This window comes from Apium graveolens, chromosome 7 (assembly GCF_009905375.1).
Source record: "Apium graveolens cultivar Ventura chromosome 7, ASM990537v1, whole genome shotgun sequence".
In the NCBI taxonomy this organism is placed as follows: Eukaryota; Viridiplantae; Streptophyta; class Magnoliopsida; order Apiales; family Apiaceae; genus Apium; species Apium graveolens.
The window spans coordinates 107,483,668-107,500,556 of NC_133653.1; the positions used below are offsets into that span (position 1 = coordinate 107,483,668).

A 16,889-nucleotide genomic window follows, 5' to 3' on the forward strand; every position below is an offset into this window, starting at 1 on the left:
AGAAATTGAACAACTTATCCTCATTCGACATGTTCTTTATATCCAATAAACAAAGAACTGAATTTTTTAACATAATCCCGAACAGTTCACCTTTGTTTGAGATTTCTTAAACTCTTCCTAGCAAGACAAAAAGCATTAAGTGGCAGAAACTGCTCCTTAAGTTCCCTCTTCAATGCCTCAAACGTGGTTATCTCCGGCCTGCCCACACCCGCATCACCATCAGTACGAGTCCGTCACTACAATTTTGCATCGTCAACCAAGTACATACTTGTGATTGAAACTTCCTCCGCAATATCAATATAGGAAACCCTAAAATACCGCTCCCTGTCGCACAAGAAATTTTTCAGATCCTCTGCGACCCTCGCCCCATCATAAGGTTTCGGCTCCGGAATTTTCAACTTTGAGTGGCCTTCCCTTCCACTCGACGAACCAGCAACAACAGCCCGCTTCACCAACACTAGTTTATCACACAATGCCTAAATTTGGGCATTATAACCCTCCTTCATAACCCTCACAAGATCATCAACCGTGGTCTTGAATTCATCTAAGCCATCTCTTAGAACCTAAACCCGATTCTCTAGAGGAATCTCATCTGTTGACAAAGGCACCCCAGAAAATCTTCAAGCCTTGCCAACCTTTCACCCGTAGAATTTTCACCAGCCATGATTTTGAATCCATAAATCTATCAACGCAGCTCTGATACCACTTGTCACGGGGCCAGATTTTCAACCTTGAATTTTCTGATCCGTGTGGCCTACTCAGTCACCCCAAGGCCCAAATAGTCAGACTTCTCGATAGGTTCTCGCCCAACAACCCCAGCAACCCAAACACAACGGATATAACCAAAAGCCCACGCACAACAAAGATCCAATCGTGTGTGCAAGTGTGTCTAATTACCAAGTAAATGTAAAGACACAACAGATTTACAAGCCTGAATGCTCAACCTTTTATCCCAAGTCGCCACAGCGCCAATCGACGCCTGGCGACACGTGCGACGTCCATGCCTAGCAAATCAAAACCCAGAATTCTAATCCAGCTTAAGGGTCTTACGTCTTGTCTCTGGGTACAACTTTTATTGTTTACTTAATTGCTGTAAATAAGATATCCTTATCGCTCATAGAAACTATATATATAGAACGTGAGTCATGGCTTAACCCTAGAGTTCTATATGTTAATCTTATGTATAAATACATGCTTTCTTTACAGGGGAGTAAACAAAATGAAATTTATAGTTGCTTCAAGAAGAGAATACAGTAATTATTGCTAATCTCTTTAGTAAGTGAATACATGTACCAGGCTTGTTCTGAAACTAATCTACAGGACAAACCCAATGAAGAATTTAAAATAGGATACACGATAAGTATACGATGATTGATATAACTCTGGATAGCAACATATCTAATATTAGACTTGGATATCAGGTGCAAGGAGTAAAGTTGCAGGTGACATTTCCGTAGCCAGAATTAGCCTGCATGAAGTGCAGAGCAGTCCTGAGGACATCTCTGGTAGACCCCAAAAGTGCATAATTTGTTCGTATGATCACCGAAAGGGGACGATATGGAAACTGAATACTGTTGTAGGAATTTAAAAGTGCAGTTGTGGCTTCTCTAAGGAGAGTCTTGTAAGGATCACCTCTTCCACTCATGCTAACTAACAACGTAACGTCTGTCCCATATCTTCTGGCAGCCAGTGGCCCAAATACAAGAGCTACTTTTAAATCAGGTATTAGTACTCTCCAGTGACATCTGTTCTCTGGCATTGCCCACATCCTGTAATGCCGTGAGTTGGGAATTTAGAGGGACTTCAAATATATTTGCTGAAAAACTAAGACGACTGTTCTGAGTTTTGTTGCCACTACCTCAATTTTCTTCAAATATCTACTGATATATGATTATAGATTTGTTCTGATTTAAGAATGTAACAACTAATTTTTCAGCTCAAAATTACAATTAATGTGACAATAAATAAGTTGTTCTGTAAACATGGATTACAGTGAATGCCATAAGATAACTTAGATTAGAAAAATAATTTGCAACTTACTGGGATGGACAAGCTGATGCTTGAAAGAATGGTACTGGTGGCATAGGAGGTAATGGGGGCAACGGAGGTATCGTAGATGTTGGAGGAGTTCTGGCCGGTGGTTGTTGTCCAACGGTTGGAGTAGGTGTTGGAGTTGGACTTGTGAATGGAGGTGTTGGAGTTGGAACACTTGTGGATGGAGGTGTTGGAGTTGGAATACTTGTGGATGGAGGTGTTGGAGTTGGAACACTTGTGAATGGAGGTGTTGGAGGTTTTACCAGCGGTGGAGGAGTGCTTGATCCCGGGCAATAGGGCATAGGCTGAGCGGGCTGAGAAATCAATGGATAAACTGTGTACATTATTAGATCGAACACCCTAAACACAAGTCGTATAGTTTGGGGGGAACCAGAAGCTGCCCCACAGCCTTGTCCGGTGCTTGATACTTGAGAAACACAATTAGTCAGGTCAGGACTTCCTTGAAATCTCATAGTATAACTTCCCATGAAATTTGTAGTTGTTTCCCCATATTCAAAAGTTTGTCCATTATCTCCGGGGCAAAACACTGATACCTTCATCCCTGTTCAAACATTTGATTACAATTGTGTGTATTAGCCACCTTCATGTGAACTGCAAAAACTACCAACAAATAAAAAATTTTAATAGGTTGGTTGACAAATTTCTTCTGTAGCTAAAAGAGAGTACATGACTCGGTGAATTCCTAGAGGCAAGGCTCCTTCCCCCGCCCCATGACCAAGCTCAAGTATATGACTCCTCACTCCCCTTGCCTCATCCGAATCTAATGGAGAATATATACAATGCATCATAAAAAATATTTGAATACATTGATATGATCTAAATGTCCAAGTCATATCCTTTGTAATTCTTTTCCGGTAAGCCTGGCAAGACATCCGAAGATGCAAAAAAATCTATGTAAAAATTTTCCGAATTGGTTCATTTCCAGAGCTTTAGGCTTTTCCTCACCACGAATTAAGCTAATCCAGTTGTGTGCAAACAAGTGTCTAGTAGAATGTAGATACCAATATCGAAAAGGAGTAATAACATGTAGCGTAAAAATTTCAGATCTTACCATCAAGGGGATAATCAAATAATGTAACTCTTCCATCCTTGCAGCGGTCACAAAACACAGTGCCACTAACCAAGGCATCTCCTTCAATGCCATGAATGGCTGCAGCAAAAGTAAGAAAAGCTGTAAAGAGAAACATTTCTGGCGAACCCATGAAACCCGAGAACCTGATGATCCAGTAAAAAAACCAAGCAAGAACTGTAAAGAATTTCAGAAAAGAAGCTGTTTGGTATGAATGTGAAGAAATCATGGGTACTAGGTGGTTAATAAAGGAATTCAGGCAACTCTCAACTGTCTTTATTAATGAAATGTAGAAAAAAGTTGAAATTACTGCTAAAGTGTGGGTACGGTAGACATTTAAGACTGGTGTAGTAAATACTTCCAACTTCCATATCACTTTAGTAAGTGTTGTTTGTTGAGGTTTGAAGCAAAATCAAACTCCGGAGTTTTGTTTGTTCTGCTTAATGCAACCAACTATTCAACTCCTAAATGCAGAGCCATTGGATTCATTAACAACACAGAACAAATAGTGCATTGCTCATATAGTCAAATTTACACACATGCATGTTACACGTAGTACTAAGTAAGGTACGCATTACCTTATGGTCCACACTTGACAATCGCCCTAGGGTTCATGTTTCAAGATGTTGAGCATTGCTGAAATCATAAAGCATTTGAAGAATCCCCCAGAACCAGATTATGCCAATGTGATAATGAAATAAAGAGGACACTCTTATTGAATTTTGGGTGTGAGAGGTATATATTTTCTCGTGTCAAAAAAGTCAAAAGATGTAGTAATGTACTAACTGTTAAGGAGCAAAATGATATGTATAAAGTACTGCTGCTAGTGCAAAAAAATGCTACTGATCTCGGCACTTGGCTGGGGGTAATTTTTAGCCTTCATTTGTTGGTTAGCATTTATGGATTGTCAAAGGTAAAGTGGAAAAATAAGCACCCATTCACGTTTAAAAAAAATAATTACTTGAGCTGTGTCATGTTAATTGTAATTGTTTGGTTAGCCATTATTTGTTGGTTAACATTTGTTTGGTTTTTGTATGAAACTAAAACTGACATAATATTATTCAGGTTATAAAAATTGAAAATCGTAAACGCAGCCAAATCAGTAATTTTGTTTTTTTTTTTATTTTAAAAACCTTGGTCCTGTTACTTTCGGGTCCGAATGCACAATCGGAAAAGAACATAAACGAGAAAAACATATTACATAATATATACTAGAGTCATTAAAAATGTTATAAAATAATTATTATTAAATGTCGTGATATGACTGATATAATAATATCACTATACCATATATGATATTTGTCAACACTTAAAAATGATTTTTTTTTTGAAATCTTGTCTTATAAAGCAAAATTTACATCAAATTAAATATAAGGTAACATTATAATTTTATGTTGGTATTTATGTGTAGCGATGTTATCTTGTATATTAATAAACCTTCAAAACCAACACTTTCGTTGGTGTTATCGTAGATAATAAAAAAATGTGTTAAAATAATGGGGAAAAAAGGCCGGTCTAATTAGAGTAAAAGCCTACTCTTATTTTATTTTAATTAAATATTTTGTTAATATTTTACTTTAATTTTATTCTCTCACTGCTCAAATAGTTAACCGTCATTCTCAAAACAAATAGGTGTAACGTTCTCTCTGCACTTTCTCTTTCTCTCTGTTCTCTCTCTTCGCTCTTTCTCTTTCTTTCTATTCGTGTTCTTTGTTTTCTTCCTCTTAAACAGATAATAGGTTACGATGATTTGATTCACACTCTTAAACAGGTAACAAACCCTAATTTCTCTGTAATTTATCTACCCTTTATTTGATTTTTCTTAACTATTAACGGAACCCTAATTTTTTTTGTTAAAACGGGTTTGGAGGCATTAGTTTTAAGCGGGTTTGGAGGCATTAGTCTCAATCTGGTAATAAAACGAAACCCTAACTTAAAATCTTTATTTATATTTTGGGGATAATTAAGTTTTGTGTTTGTTTTCACTTGTGTGTATGTGTTTATATTTCGGAGATTTTTAAAATTTAAAACCCTTATTTATATTTTGGGGATAATGTATATTGCGTTTTGTATTTATGTTTGTTATGTGTTACTGTGTGTTTGAATTATGAAATTTGTTTAATTTTTTATGACATGTTTTTTATCCTTTAGTCTTCTGTTCAATCTTTTCAATTCTTTGTTTGTGTTAGCCTATATTTTTAATTCTTTGTATCCATTAGCATATTAACGGTTTTTAAAGAAAAATAAATTCCCCTTCGGAAAGACTTTCCCAAAATTGTAGTTTATATTGTTTCAGTAAAATTCGAGCATACTAATGTGTTTGTCTGAGTGTTTAAATTATGTGCCATGTTTTTGTACAACAGTCTGAAACATGTTTAAAGTGCTCTGTTTTGGTACTGTAAGCCTTTTTCCTATTTTAAAGTAATGTTGTCCATTTCGGTTTTAGCTCTCAAGATTAGACGAACAATCGATTGAAACCTTTGTGAAGATGCAGGATACCAAGAGCATATATATCCTAAAAGTACCCATTCCTTCAACTTTATATAAAAATTCCAATAATATGCATGATTAGTTTTGAACTGGTCAATATTTTAAAATGATTAATAATCTGCAAGTATATTGTACTGTACTTTATGTGTGCATCTACAAGTATATAATCTGTAAATTTGATATTTCGAAATGCTTAATAATCTACAAGTATATGTGCATCTGCAAGTATAAGCAAATTTGATTAGGTATCAATATATGTATAGCTTGCTTTATGGGATACAATTAGGCTTATAAATAAAAAATATAATGAAACAATTCGGTTATTATTAGAAATGATAAATATTAAGTGTTAGGTAGTTTAAGCCTTTTATTCTATGTGAATTATTATAATAAGATAAGGAAAACGTAAATTATAATTCGAGATACAAAAAGAACAGGTCAGTTTAAAAATACTTCAACAAAGACATAAGAATGGATATAATTAATAAAAATAAGAGAAGTGCTTATATATTTGACTGTATTTTTGAACTGTAGCAATAATGAAAGGCAAAGAAATCTGGCTAAATCATCCAAGATCGAGTAGTCAGTATGTTAAAGGGGTTAACGATTTTGTGAGAAATGCAATGGTCAATTATGCCGTCGGAAATGAAATAAAGTGTCCTTGTAGGACATGTGATAGTCGTGAATGGTGGGGTGAACACGATGTGTATAATCATCTTATTCTGAATATGCCTTCTCTAATAGCTGTTAGGTGGATTTATGATGTTTCAAATTTGAAGGACAATAATGAAATGATGGATTTTGAAGGAAATGCTGAATTTAAGGATAATCTTGATCAGATGTTGAATATTACTCACAATAATACGGGTCCTAATGAAAATACAAAAAATTCTATCATCTTATTGAGGAAGTAAAGCAACCCTTGTACCCTAGTTGGAAGAAATTTTCTCTCTTAAGTTTTTTGGTTAGACTCTACCACTGTAACACTACAAGAAAAAAGATAATAGACATCACACATTAGACATCAGTCACTCATGCCACTGTTGTTAAAAAGTTCATTAACATCATCCCGTGTTAATGTGATATCTTTGTATTATTAACACATCACTTCCTTAACAGACCGATGTCTTAAATACTAAAAAAATTCAAAGCGCGGCACTTCAAATTATTTTCCCCTACTTGTTAAAATTTTCCCCGCTTACTTACCAAATGATACCGCCTCAGCCAAATTTTTGTTCCCTCTCTTTTTTTCACTATCTTGTGATTAAACAAACAAAATAAGTAAAATATATTTTATCTCTTTTCTGGTCTCTTCTTGACCCTCACCTCTCTGGCTCTCTCTCTCCCTCTCTCTCAAGTCTCAACTCTCATATCTGCAACGTTATCTCTACTCCCAACCATCGGCCAAAAACCGATGTCTATGGACTTTTTTCTTGTAGTATAAGTGCATTAACGAAGTGACGGAGTCAGGGTTTAGTGAAATTTCATAGCTGATAAAAGAGGCATTTCCCGATGTTAATATACTTTCCTCCTTTAGTTCAGCTAAAAACACCATTAAAGATTTAGGACTTGACTACAAAAAAATACATGCATGTCCAAATGATTGCATGTTGTATTGGGGTGAAAATAGAAATGAAAATGCACGCAAAACTTGTATTGTTTCAAGATGGAGAGATAAAGGACCAGATTGAAAAATAAGAAAGTGTCTGACAAAGTCATGAGATATTTCCCCATCAAACCTAGACTATAACAATTGTTTATGTGTAAGGATTCCTTAAAGTTAATGATTTGACATGCATCAGATAGAAAGAAAGATGGGAAATTATGTCATCCGGCTGATGGTGAAGCCTGTAAGATGATGGATTCCAAATATTCACAATTTTTATCTGAAAATCGAAATGTTAGATTAAGGGTGGCTTCTGATGGGTTCAATCCATATCGAACCATGAGTGCAACTCATAGCACATGGCCAATTGTAGTCGTAAATTATAACCTCCTATTATTCCCAAACAATCTAACAAGTAAAATTTCAAAATTTCAGAAGGGGAGTTGAATATAATTCTAGGTTTCTTTTCAATCTTTTAAAAACTTCTGCAAATATAAATATAACTGTGTATGAATATGCCAAGTGCGGATAAGAAATATTCAAGTATTCAAATACAAAGTAAATAAACAAGGATATTTAAAAACTTTCTGGTGGATAATTGTTTCCACCAGAGATATATATAAATTTAGAAGATCTATGTGATGCAAGAATGCACATAGCTACTTACAAGTGAATTTACAAAGAGACAACTAAGAAATTCTTAACAGATTATGTGTAATATCCGGTAAAATTATGTGAATATTTTGTGATAAATAAATAAATATTAACAGTTTAAATAAGTTTAAAATGTTCATTGCCATGATATTACGTACTATAATTGTTACATGTGGCCCTGCAAGGACCATAAATTTTTTTGATTACTTGTAATGTGTTTAAAATGCATTTATATGAATCGATCTGCAATCTGGACGCGTGTTTAATTACGTTTTTATCGAGGTACTGGTTTTATCTCGTTTTATGTCCGCCTGAATGTATTTTATGTGTTTTCAGGGTTTTTCTTTTAATTTAGGAATCATTTCGGTTTTTCAAAAATCAACGGGCCGGGACCCCAACGCCCACCAAATTCATGTTTTTATTTTTATAAAATCATACATATTTCAAATACCTATTATTTTTACATTTTTGAATTATTCATAATTTTTGGGGAATTTTAAAATAAGTTTTATATTTAATTGCTTTTAAAATTATTCCCCATAATTGTTATTTATGGGCCTAACTATTTTAATTAAGGTATAAAAACACCCTTAATTGATTTTGGAGTATTAAATTCCAGAAAATATAAATAGATGCAAAATTCTTTTTATTTCATTTTTATCGAAAATTCAGAAAATAGGAAAATAGAAAATCAAAGTTTTTGGGGATATAATTCATTCATGAAAAAAGAATCAATGATTTTGGGAGATTCAGGGATCCGTTTTTGAAGCTCTAATAACCAAAATAATCTTATCATCAAACCATTTCTATTGATACCAAAATCATCATCAGAGGTGGGTTATTGATTAAAATCGAATTTGTGTTCTTAAGCTTGAATTTTGTTTTGATTCTTGAATGATTGTTTGATATTTTTGATAGTTGATTATTGTTCCTGATATCACAAGGATAGTTTTCATATATAGTTTGTATAATTTTCATTCCGTTTTGATTAAAACCGAATTTTTAAGTTTTGTCAGATTTTTTATTTGAATTTTTGGGTTTGTTCTTGATTATCTGATGTTTATATGGTTATGAATAGATTATACATGATTAAAACTTTAAATTGATGTATAGAACGATCGATTTGGTTGAGGATTGGTGGATTTGGGTTCTCGCAGGAAAATCGCGAGTGGTGGCCTGATTTTTGAACGTTTTGGTTGATTCCGGCTTGTTTGATTGATGTTGATAAGATATTTGAGTTCCTAGGAATTCTTAGATTAGTTTAGGATTAAAAACGGAGTCAAATGGTGTATTTTTGGCAAAAATCGAGCGACGCCTGAAGTTTTGAAGTTCGCCGGATTCTGGAGATTATCCGGCGAGTTCTTCAACTCCGGTCGTTTTCTCGAGTAGCGCCGGCGACTCCCCCTCTCCGTCGTTCCGAATTTCCCCTCTTCTGTTTATACAAATCTGTTTTTGAATTCTCTTTTTAAAATAAATCAAAATTCATTTTCTATTTTCTAAAAATTAGTTCTTTTAATTTCAAAAATTATTTAGTTATTATTTTTAAATTTTAAAAATTATATAGTAAATTATATTAAATTCTAAAAATTATTTTCATTTATTATTTTCAAAAATTAAAATTTGATTTACTTATTTATAATTTATTTTAAGTAATTATTTATAAATTTAATTAATTTATTAATTTATTTAATCAATTAATTTTATTTATAAATGGTTAAATAAAGTATAATTATTTATAATTAATTCAAATAATTCCAAACAATTATTTTTAGCTTTTAAAAATTATAATTAATTATTGAAAAATCAATTATTATTATTAATTGATTTTATGTATTTTATTCATAATAAATAAACGATTCATCCGTTTAATACGAAACGAACGCGTATAGACTCAAAAAAATATTTCGCTTTCAATAAAAATACTTTCGAGACCTAATTTCTTTTGTATTGAAAGGTCGTTTGATATATAAATCATTCTAAGTCGGCATCTGATCGATAAATACCGTTATTGACCCAATTTCAATTCTAAACGTATTGAGACCTATCTTTTGACGATCTGATTTATATGTTACATGAAATATGTGATTACGTGTTATATGAATAACATGATTACGTGTTATGTGATATGCATGCTATATGTTTACAGTTTTAAAATACCATGATTAGTTATAAACGATCGGGTAGAGGTCGAGACGTATAGTTACGTCGATTGAGTTTGGTTATGTTAATTGAGATAGTCCCTTTGTTTATAGAATCAAGTAGTAAGGAGCGTAGTCAAGTGTTACACGGAGTTGGTAGTCAGCAATTATAAGCCAAGGGTATAGTGTGAAGTTATTGAGCATACCAGGCAAGTTTATTCACCTATTCTAAATTCAGAATTGTGTGTTACTTTGTTTATTCAGATACCAAATGCAACTTTACGTACTATTCTAATTTCTGAATAGTTTAATATTTTGCTTATCAGATTGTTTAATCATAATCATGCAAGTATATCTTCCATATTCTAACTTTAGAATAGTTTAACGTTTTTATATTTCCCTGAAATTACTCTATATAGTGGAACTTTGAGATGAGATTACTGAATAACTAATTGTGTGCTTGTAAATAATTTGGTGTGTTTCTAGGTAGACTATTTTGGGACGCTTGATTAGTCTAGAGGTTTGTAATAAAATTTTAATCGTTTATAAACTAAAAAGACTTATGGGTTGTAATAACATTTGGTTTGTATTAGTGTCTGTTTGATATTATAACCTGTGATCGATCCAATTGCATGCAGGGGGTCATATTTATTATTTTATTCCACTATACATATTTTAATATTGTGTATCGGTTAGTAACTCCCAAATCTAGACCCCGGATTTGAGGGCGTTACATTATGCCTTATCTATTTCTCAGTTCTTTCAATCGATTGATTTTTTTTTCTACTAGATACTCTTGGTTTATTTATTACCAAGTTACATGTGAAAGAGAAAAACTAATAAAACAAAACTGTCTAAGTCTAATCACATGTTTCTTCATTTCTCCGTCCAGCATCTTTGTATTTCTTCAAGTTGGCATGGAAATGGAAATGATTCTTGATCTTCATAGTCCTGATTACAGGCTGCCATATTCTTTTTGTATATAATCAACCCATGTGACCGTCAAGTACCTATCAACTCCTATTTGAATTTGTTATCCGTTGAGAATCTGTTGGATCATCCGTTGAGACAATGTTGAATCATCCGTCGAGACTCTATTTGATCATCCGTCGAATATGACTTGGGTCATCCGTCGAAGCCTTGTAGAAACATCCATTAAAAGTATTTCCATAGCAGTTGACTCAATTTCACTTATACAAAATTATAAGGCATCTAATATATACAATTAACCAACCTATTTTGAATAACATTCTTGCAGTCAACGTGACTTAGAATTTCCAATAACTTCTAAATATCTAAGACATTATAGTACACAAGAATGTGCTATAAATACTTATTTAAACATAAGCTACTATTTCAACGAATGACAGAGAAGATTATTCGTTGAAAACTACAAAATCACTTAATTAAATCTACTAAGGTATTTTTGGCAAATTATCATCAAACCTACAACATATTCCTAATAATCTCCCCTCAATTTATGTCTACTAGAATTATAGGCATAAATTTAGAGGAACACGATGATAATAAAACATGCTATACAAAAAATCATTCAATAGCAGATAAAATGAATAAGTGCTGCAATATTTATTGAAAGTTGACAAAAGAAAGTTCACACAAGTCTTACAGGCTTTGTTCAAGGTGCTCCTCTAGTCTGAGAAAATTAATCTTTTCTCCTTGAATGTCTAGTCTTCTTTCCTAATATTTCATTTTTCTCTTCAATCTGGTGTTGGAGTTTTCTGTAGAACTCAGATTCATCTTCATTAGATTGATCCACCATCTTCTGCATTTCTTCAAGAGTTTCATTGCTTGAAATCTTTAGCTGGTAATCTAGTCTGAAAAATCTTCCGGTGTTCTTTTCATCTTTGAACTCCATTAACCAGTATGGCCACAAGTGCACTCTATTCCCAGTGTAAGGAATGGTTAAGACTCTTGATAGTGCACTTGGATCTCTCCAGCTTTGTCTTATTTATTCAATTTTGTTGAGTATCTCCTTTTTAGCAACCATGGTGAATCCAAAGTTTTTCTTTATTACTGAGAATACTTTTACCAAGACAGAGTATCCTTCATTGAGAATCCTATGAAGAGGCCAAGTGAATTAATTTCCACCCTTGTACCTAAACACTAATCTTTCTGAGAGTCTATTATGGGCATCAATGGCTCTCACTTCATCCAGCTCATCCAAGTGAAGATTTATGTCTAAATACTCCTTTATGTCACAAATAAAGAGTTGATCTCCTTTGTTGACCTTTGTCTTGGGTTTGGATAAGGTTTTCGATTTAAAAGGGATAGACTCGACTGGCTTGCTTGGTATGTTCTTTCTTCTTTTTGAGGAGGTTGGAATAGGGAGATTCAGCTCTGGAATTGGTAGGTTTTCCCAGTCTATTGGTTCATCCTTAAGAATGATTGGTTCACCATGAAAGTTCACCTCAGTATTGACCTTGATTTTAGCTTGCTTCATTGTGGGCAAAGTTGGTTGATTTGTAGTAGTAGACTGGGTTGGCTCAGTTTCTTCCTCTTCTTCTTCAAATTCAAGCTTCCTTTTAGCTCGTTCCTTTCTTATTCTTTTTCCAGATGTCTGCTTTGGTTTCTCCAGTTTATCAGATTTAGTTATAGTGGCAGACTTCTCAACTTCTGATTTGGTTACAAGCTTTTCAGCTTATTTCTTAGCTTCTAAGGAAGCCTGCCTTTTCTGATGCTTGATCCTCAACTTTTCTTCTTTCTTAGCTTCTCCAAATTGAGGATGTCTAGCCATCACACAAATCAGTTTGCCATTTTTGTAGATTTTATCTATTCTTTTCTTCAAGCCTGAGTCTCTTGGATATTTATAATTGGCAATGGAGTGACCAAGCAGCTTCTTCTCATCAGAGTGAGGAGCTGCATATACTAGGTCTAAAGGATTCTTGCTAGAATATTTTGAAGAATAATTCTTGGGCTTCAAGATTACATTAACCTTTTGATGTCTTTTAGCTGAGGTTTGACCTCTCTCCATATTCCTCAAGCTCATTTCACTTATTGGAATTTGTCTCAATTGTGTGAAGTGCTTCATAGATTTGTCTTGATTTGTAATTGGACCAAAAACCTTTTTAATTTTCTCATCAATTTTCTTCATTTGCTCTTTCGGCTTGAGCTTGAGCTCATTTCACTTATTGGAATTTGTCTCAATTGTGAGATTTGCTATTTCATTTGCTGCTATATTGATCAATTCAATATTGTCTAGTACTGGTGGCTTTGAGAAAGTAATGGCTGGAATAATTACTTTGTTGACTTTTATGTGCACATCATTCTCCCCCTCACTAGCTTGGACAATTGCATCCTTCTCCCCCTTTTTGTTATCATCAAGTTATGCAGGGTTGGAAGTTTGAGCAGCCACCAGTTCCTGTAGCAGTTGAGTTTAAGTTTGTTGATTAGAAAGAATTTGAGCAACTGAGTCCTCCATTTTTGACATCCTTGAACCCAAGTTCTCAACTTTCCAACTCAATTCATGTTCTTTCCTTAGACTCTGATTTAAGTAGGTCATGGTAGAATTAGGAAGTTTGGCATCCAACCTCTTATTGATATTTTCCTTGACTTTCTCAATCTCCTACTTCAATTCATCTACAACTTGATTATGTTGGAGAGCTTAAATTTTATGCAATTGTAGAGATTCGATATAGGCTTGTAGAAGACTTTTGGTGCTGGTGTTATTGGTGGCTTGAATGACAGCTTGAGTTTGATGATTTAATTTGAACAAGGTGGATTGAAGGTGGTGATAGTTGTAATCCTTTGAAAACATCCAAGCTGGAGTTTCAGTGTCTCCTCCTATGTCCCTGCCTATATCTTCAACATCCTCTTCAAGAGAGTCATCTCCAGTAGAAGCACCAGAAGGATAGTCAAAATCATCACCAACTGTAGAATGTAGTGAATTGATTGCATCCTTGGCTCTTAGCATAAAAGTTGTTGTATGCACCAAGTTTAAAGTCCTCTCAGCAACCTCATTGCCATGTCCAGCTAGAATTTAATATACTAGAACAAGATGAGTAAATGTCTCAGCATCAAAAGAAACAGATTCCAAAACTTCTTGATATTCTTGCTGAAATTGCTGCTTCTTTTCTGCATCATTGACATCCCTTAACTCACTAACAATGGGCTCTTTCCATTCTTCCATTTTACCTGCTTTTCTCTCAGTATCTCTCTTTTTTATTTGCATCAAGGGCTCCCCTTGGCTTCCCACCCTCACACCCTCACCTTCACCATCTAAGGTGGGACTCCTCTCACTCACTTTTGCCATGCTGGAAAAAATAGTATGCATTTGATCACTCATTTCCTCTCTTTTTGCCTGAGAGCAACTCAGCCTCTCACTCAGTTCACTCCCTTCCCTCAATCCTAATTGTGATTGAACAACCACTAAGTCATCTACACTAGTAACATGCTTGGAAATTTCAAGTTGTGTAGATACTTCCAACGTATGAGGAATATTTAATGATATAGTAGTTGTGAATGTTGACGGATAATTGTTGTAAAGCTTATCCGTCGAGAGACAATCAATAGTCGACAGATGAGGAATATCCGTCGAGAGAGTAGAAATGATAGAGTTAGGAACTGATGGCAAGTGAGCCAATAAATCATCTTTAAGATGATTCTCACTTGCTTCGGATTTTGGCTCCTCCATGAGTATAAAAGATGGAGAATCAGGAACTGATGTGTGTATCATGTCCACATCCAGTGAGTTTGTGGGAGAATTGTGTGTGTGAGGTGTTTCAATTGTAAGAGATTTTGGCTTTGACTCCACACTTATTGGAGCCACATCAACCTGACTTTGTGATGGTGCATTAATTGAGTCTTTGATTGCAGTTGGCACTATGTGTGCACCCTGTGACTCCCCCATAGGTTCAGATTTCTTCTTTCTTATATAAGTTTAAGTTTGGTCTGTGTCCCTTCCCCTTTTGGCATGTGCTCTTGGTTGAGAGCTTGTTTCAATAGTCACATCCTTTAAGGAGGATGCAACTAGTAATGAGCTTATTTCCTTATTAAGCACTACAGTTTGTTGGGAAACTGCAGTGTGACTGGTTTGGATCACACAAACCTCACTCTCCTTATCCTTAGGGTTTCTTTGATGTTCACCCTGTCCCTCGCCTGTCTCACTACCCTTCACGCTCTTCACTTGTGTTTTAGTAGATTTTGAAACTAATTTCTTTTGAGAGGAACTAGAGTGGGGTTTCTTTGACTTGGATTTAGAAATTTTGGATTTTGTGGCTTGGGTAGGCATCTGTTTGGTTACTATCACAGAAGTCATAGTCACAAAAGTTTGCAAAGAAACTTGAGGTTGGAAAATAGTAGAGATAGAAATATTTACCTCACTTACCTGAGGTGCCTCCATGATTGGAAAGTAATTAAGAGGTACCTCACTATAGAGATTGTTCCTGTTAAGATCAACAAGTACTCTCTTTTCTTGGACCCAACAATCAAGCATATTTGTTGGGTTCTCAATCAAGAGGTCCTTATACACATGATTAGCTATCATCATAATAAACCTAGCATAGTATATGTTCTTAGACATCTTCTTAATGTCTCCTAATTTATACTCTAGTTCATACATGACAGAGCTACTGAAATTGAAATACTTATCACTCAAAAGCATGTAAAGCATGTTAATAATAGAGTAACTGACTGTATCAAAGTTGCTAATCTTTCCTGAAAATGCTTTAATAAAAGGGTCACATAGAAAGATCCATCCTTTTCTAAGGCCCATTCTCCTAACCTCACTTAACTTGGCAGGATTGAGAGAATAACCCATAGAAACAAGCATGGTGCTCACATCTGTATCTGTGTGTGGAACAAGTATGTTGTTTTCAGGTAAGTGTAAGCATGCTTGAATTTCATCATAGTTAATACAATAGTCATTACCTTTGAGAGAGAAGGCAATGGTCTTATCTTTTGAATTGTACACTGCTGTTGGATATATTTGAGATGTCATGTCTAATATGTTTCATGTTTAGTTTCAGATCTTAACTAACAGGAAATATCAAGTCTTACTGGAATTGGGACTTACTGGAAGTCAAGACTTAAGGATATCAGGACTTAGATTATCAGAAGATAATATCGGAAGATGGATATCAGAACTTAAGTACTAGAGGACTAACAGTTAAGGAAAGAAGCTGATTTACAGGAAAGAAGATCGAGACTAATACAAAAAGAAGATATGCATGGAAAGAGTTAGAGGACTAGAAGAATTATATAAGATATCTGATTGATATATTTTAGGAGACAGAATTATATTCCATATCAATTAGAAGTTATCTTGTAATTGTGTGTTTATATAAACACAGAGATAGGTTTACTCTATAAGAGTTACGATCATCGAGAAGATCATACATTGTAACCTAACAGCTCTCGTGATATTTGTTCATCACTAAGAGATAACAGTGGCATTGTAACATAGTTTATTATATCGAATACATCTGTTTTCTGTTACTTGTACTTTAAATCGATTTGATTGTATTCTACACTGTATTCAACCCCCTTCTACAGTGTTGTGTGACCTAACAAGTGGTATCAGAGTTGTCTGTTAACACACATACAGTAAAGATCCAAAATAATCATGTCTGAAGAAGCAGAAAATCCAACCAAGCCCGCCAAAACTGAAGAAACTCCAAAGACTCAAATCCATAGTTGATATGAGACTATCAGGGTTCCTATGCTGAGACCTTTTGAGTATCCCATATGGAAAGTAAAGATGGCTATGTTTCTGAGTAAATATGCATTAGAAAAGCAAAAAAATTCTTGGTGACTTTTCACACTCTATGATTACTAGAGAAATACTCTGATAACAGCATAAATTCTGATAAGCAGTCGTGACTCACTTACACTGAGAAGCCACTGTAAAAAGGAATTTCAA

At 34.3% G+C, this 16,889-nt stretch overlaps 1 protein-coding gene and 1 long non-coding RNA gene across 3 annotated transcripts; one reads left to right on the forward strand and one right to left on the reverse strand.

Annotated features, from left to right (window-relative positions):
• Positions 1 to 1,211: 1,211 nt before the first annotated feature.
• Positions 1,212 to 3,349, reverse strand: LOC141670813 (uncharacterized). The gene is made up of 3 exons (XM_074476820.1): positions 3,107 to 3,349; positions 2,041 to 2,596; positions 1,212 to 1,769 (listed from the first exon to the last, which is right to left on the reverse strand). Exons 1-3 carry the CDS (start codon positions 3,255 to 3,257, stop codon positions 1,418 to 1,420), a joined length of 1,059 nt encoding a protein of 352 aa, XP_074332921.1. The 5' UTR covers positions 3,258 to 3,349; the 3' UTR covers positions 1,212 to 1,417.
• Positions 3,350 to 4,756: 1,407 nt separating this feature from the next.
• Positions 4,757 to 16,327, forward strand: LOC141671068 (uncharacterized). 2 transcript variants are annotated; one of them, XR_012554930.1, is made up of 4 exons: positions 4,757 to 4,895; positions 5,002 to 5,036; positions 15,770 to 15,847; positions 15,991 to 16,327. It is a non-coding gene; the product is annotated as an uncharacterized LOC141671068 (long non-coding RNA). The 2 variants fall into 2 exon arrangements; XR_012554929.1 differs by having other exon boundaries at positions 15,997 to 16,327.
• The last annotated feature ends 562 nt before the right edge of the window (positions 16,328 to 16,889 follow it).

What these genes read in the sequence shown, in the direction of transcription:
- LOC141670813 (XM_074476820.1), bottom strand. Translation starts at nt 3,257, where the DNA reads ATGGGTTCGCCAGAAATGTTTCTCTTTACAGCTTTTCTTACTTTTGCT. An exon ending in ATTTGATTATCCCCTTGATG is followed by an intron (nt 2,597 to 3,106) that starts GTAAGATCTGAA and finishes ATGTTTGAACAG; the next exon opens with GGATGAAGGTATCAGTGTTT. An exon ending in GCATCAGCTTGTCCATCCCA is followed by an intron (nt 1,770 to 2,040) that starts GTAAGTTGCAAA and finishes ACGGCATTACAG; the next exon opens with GATGTGGGCAATGCCAGAGA.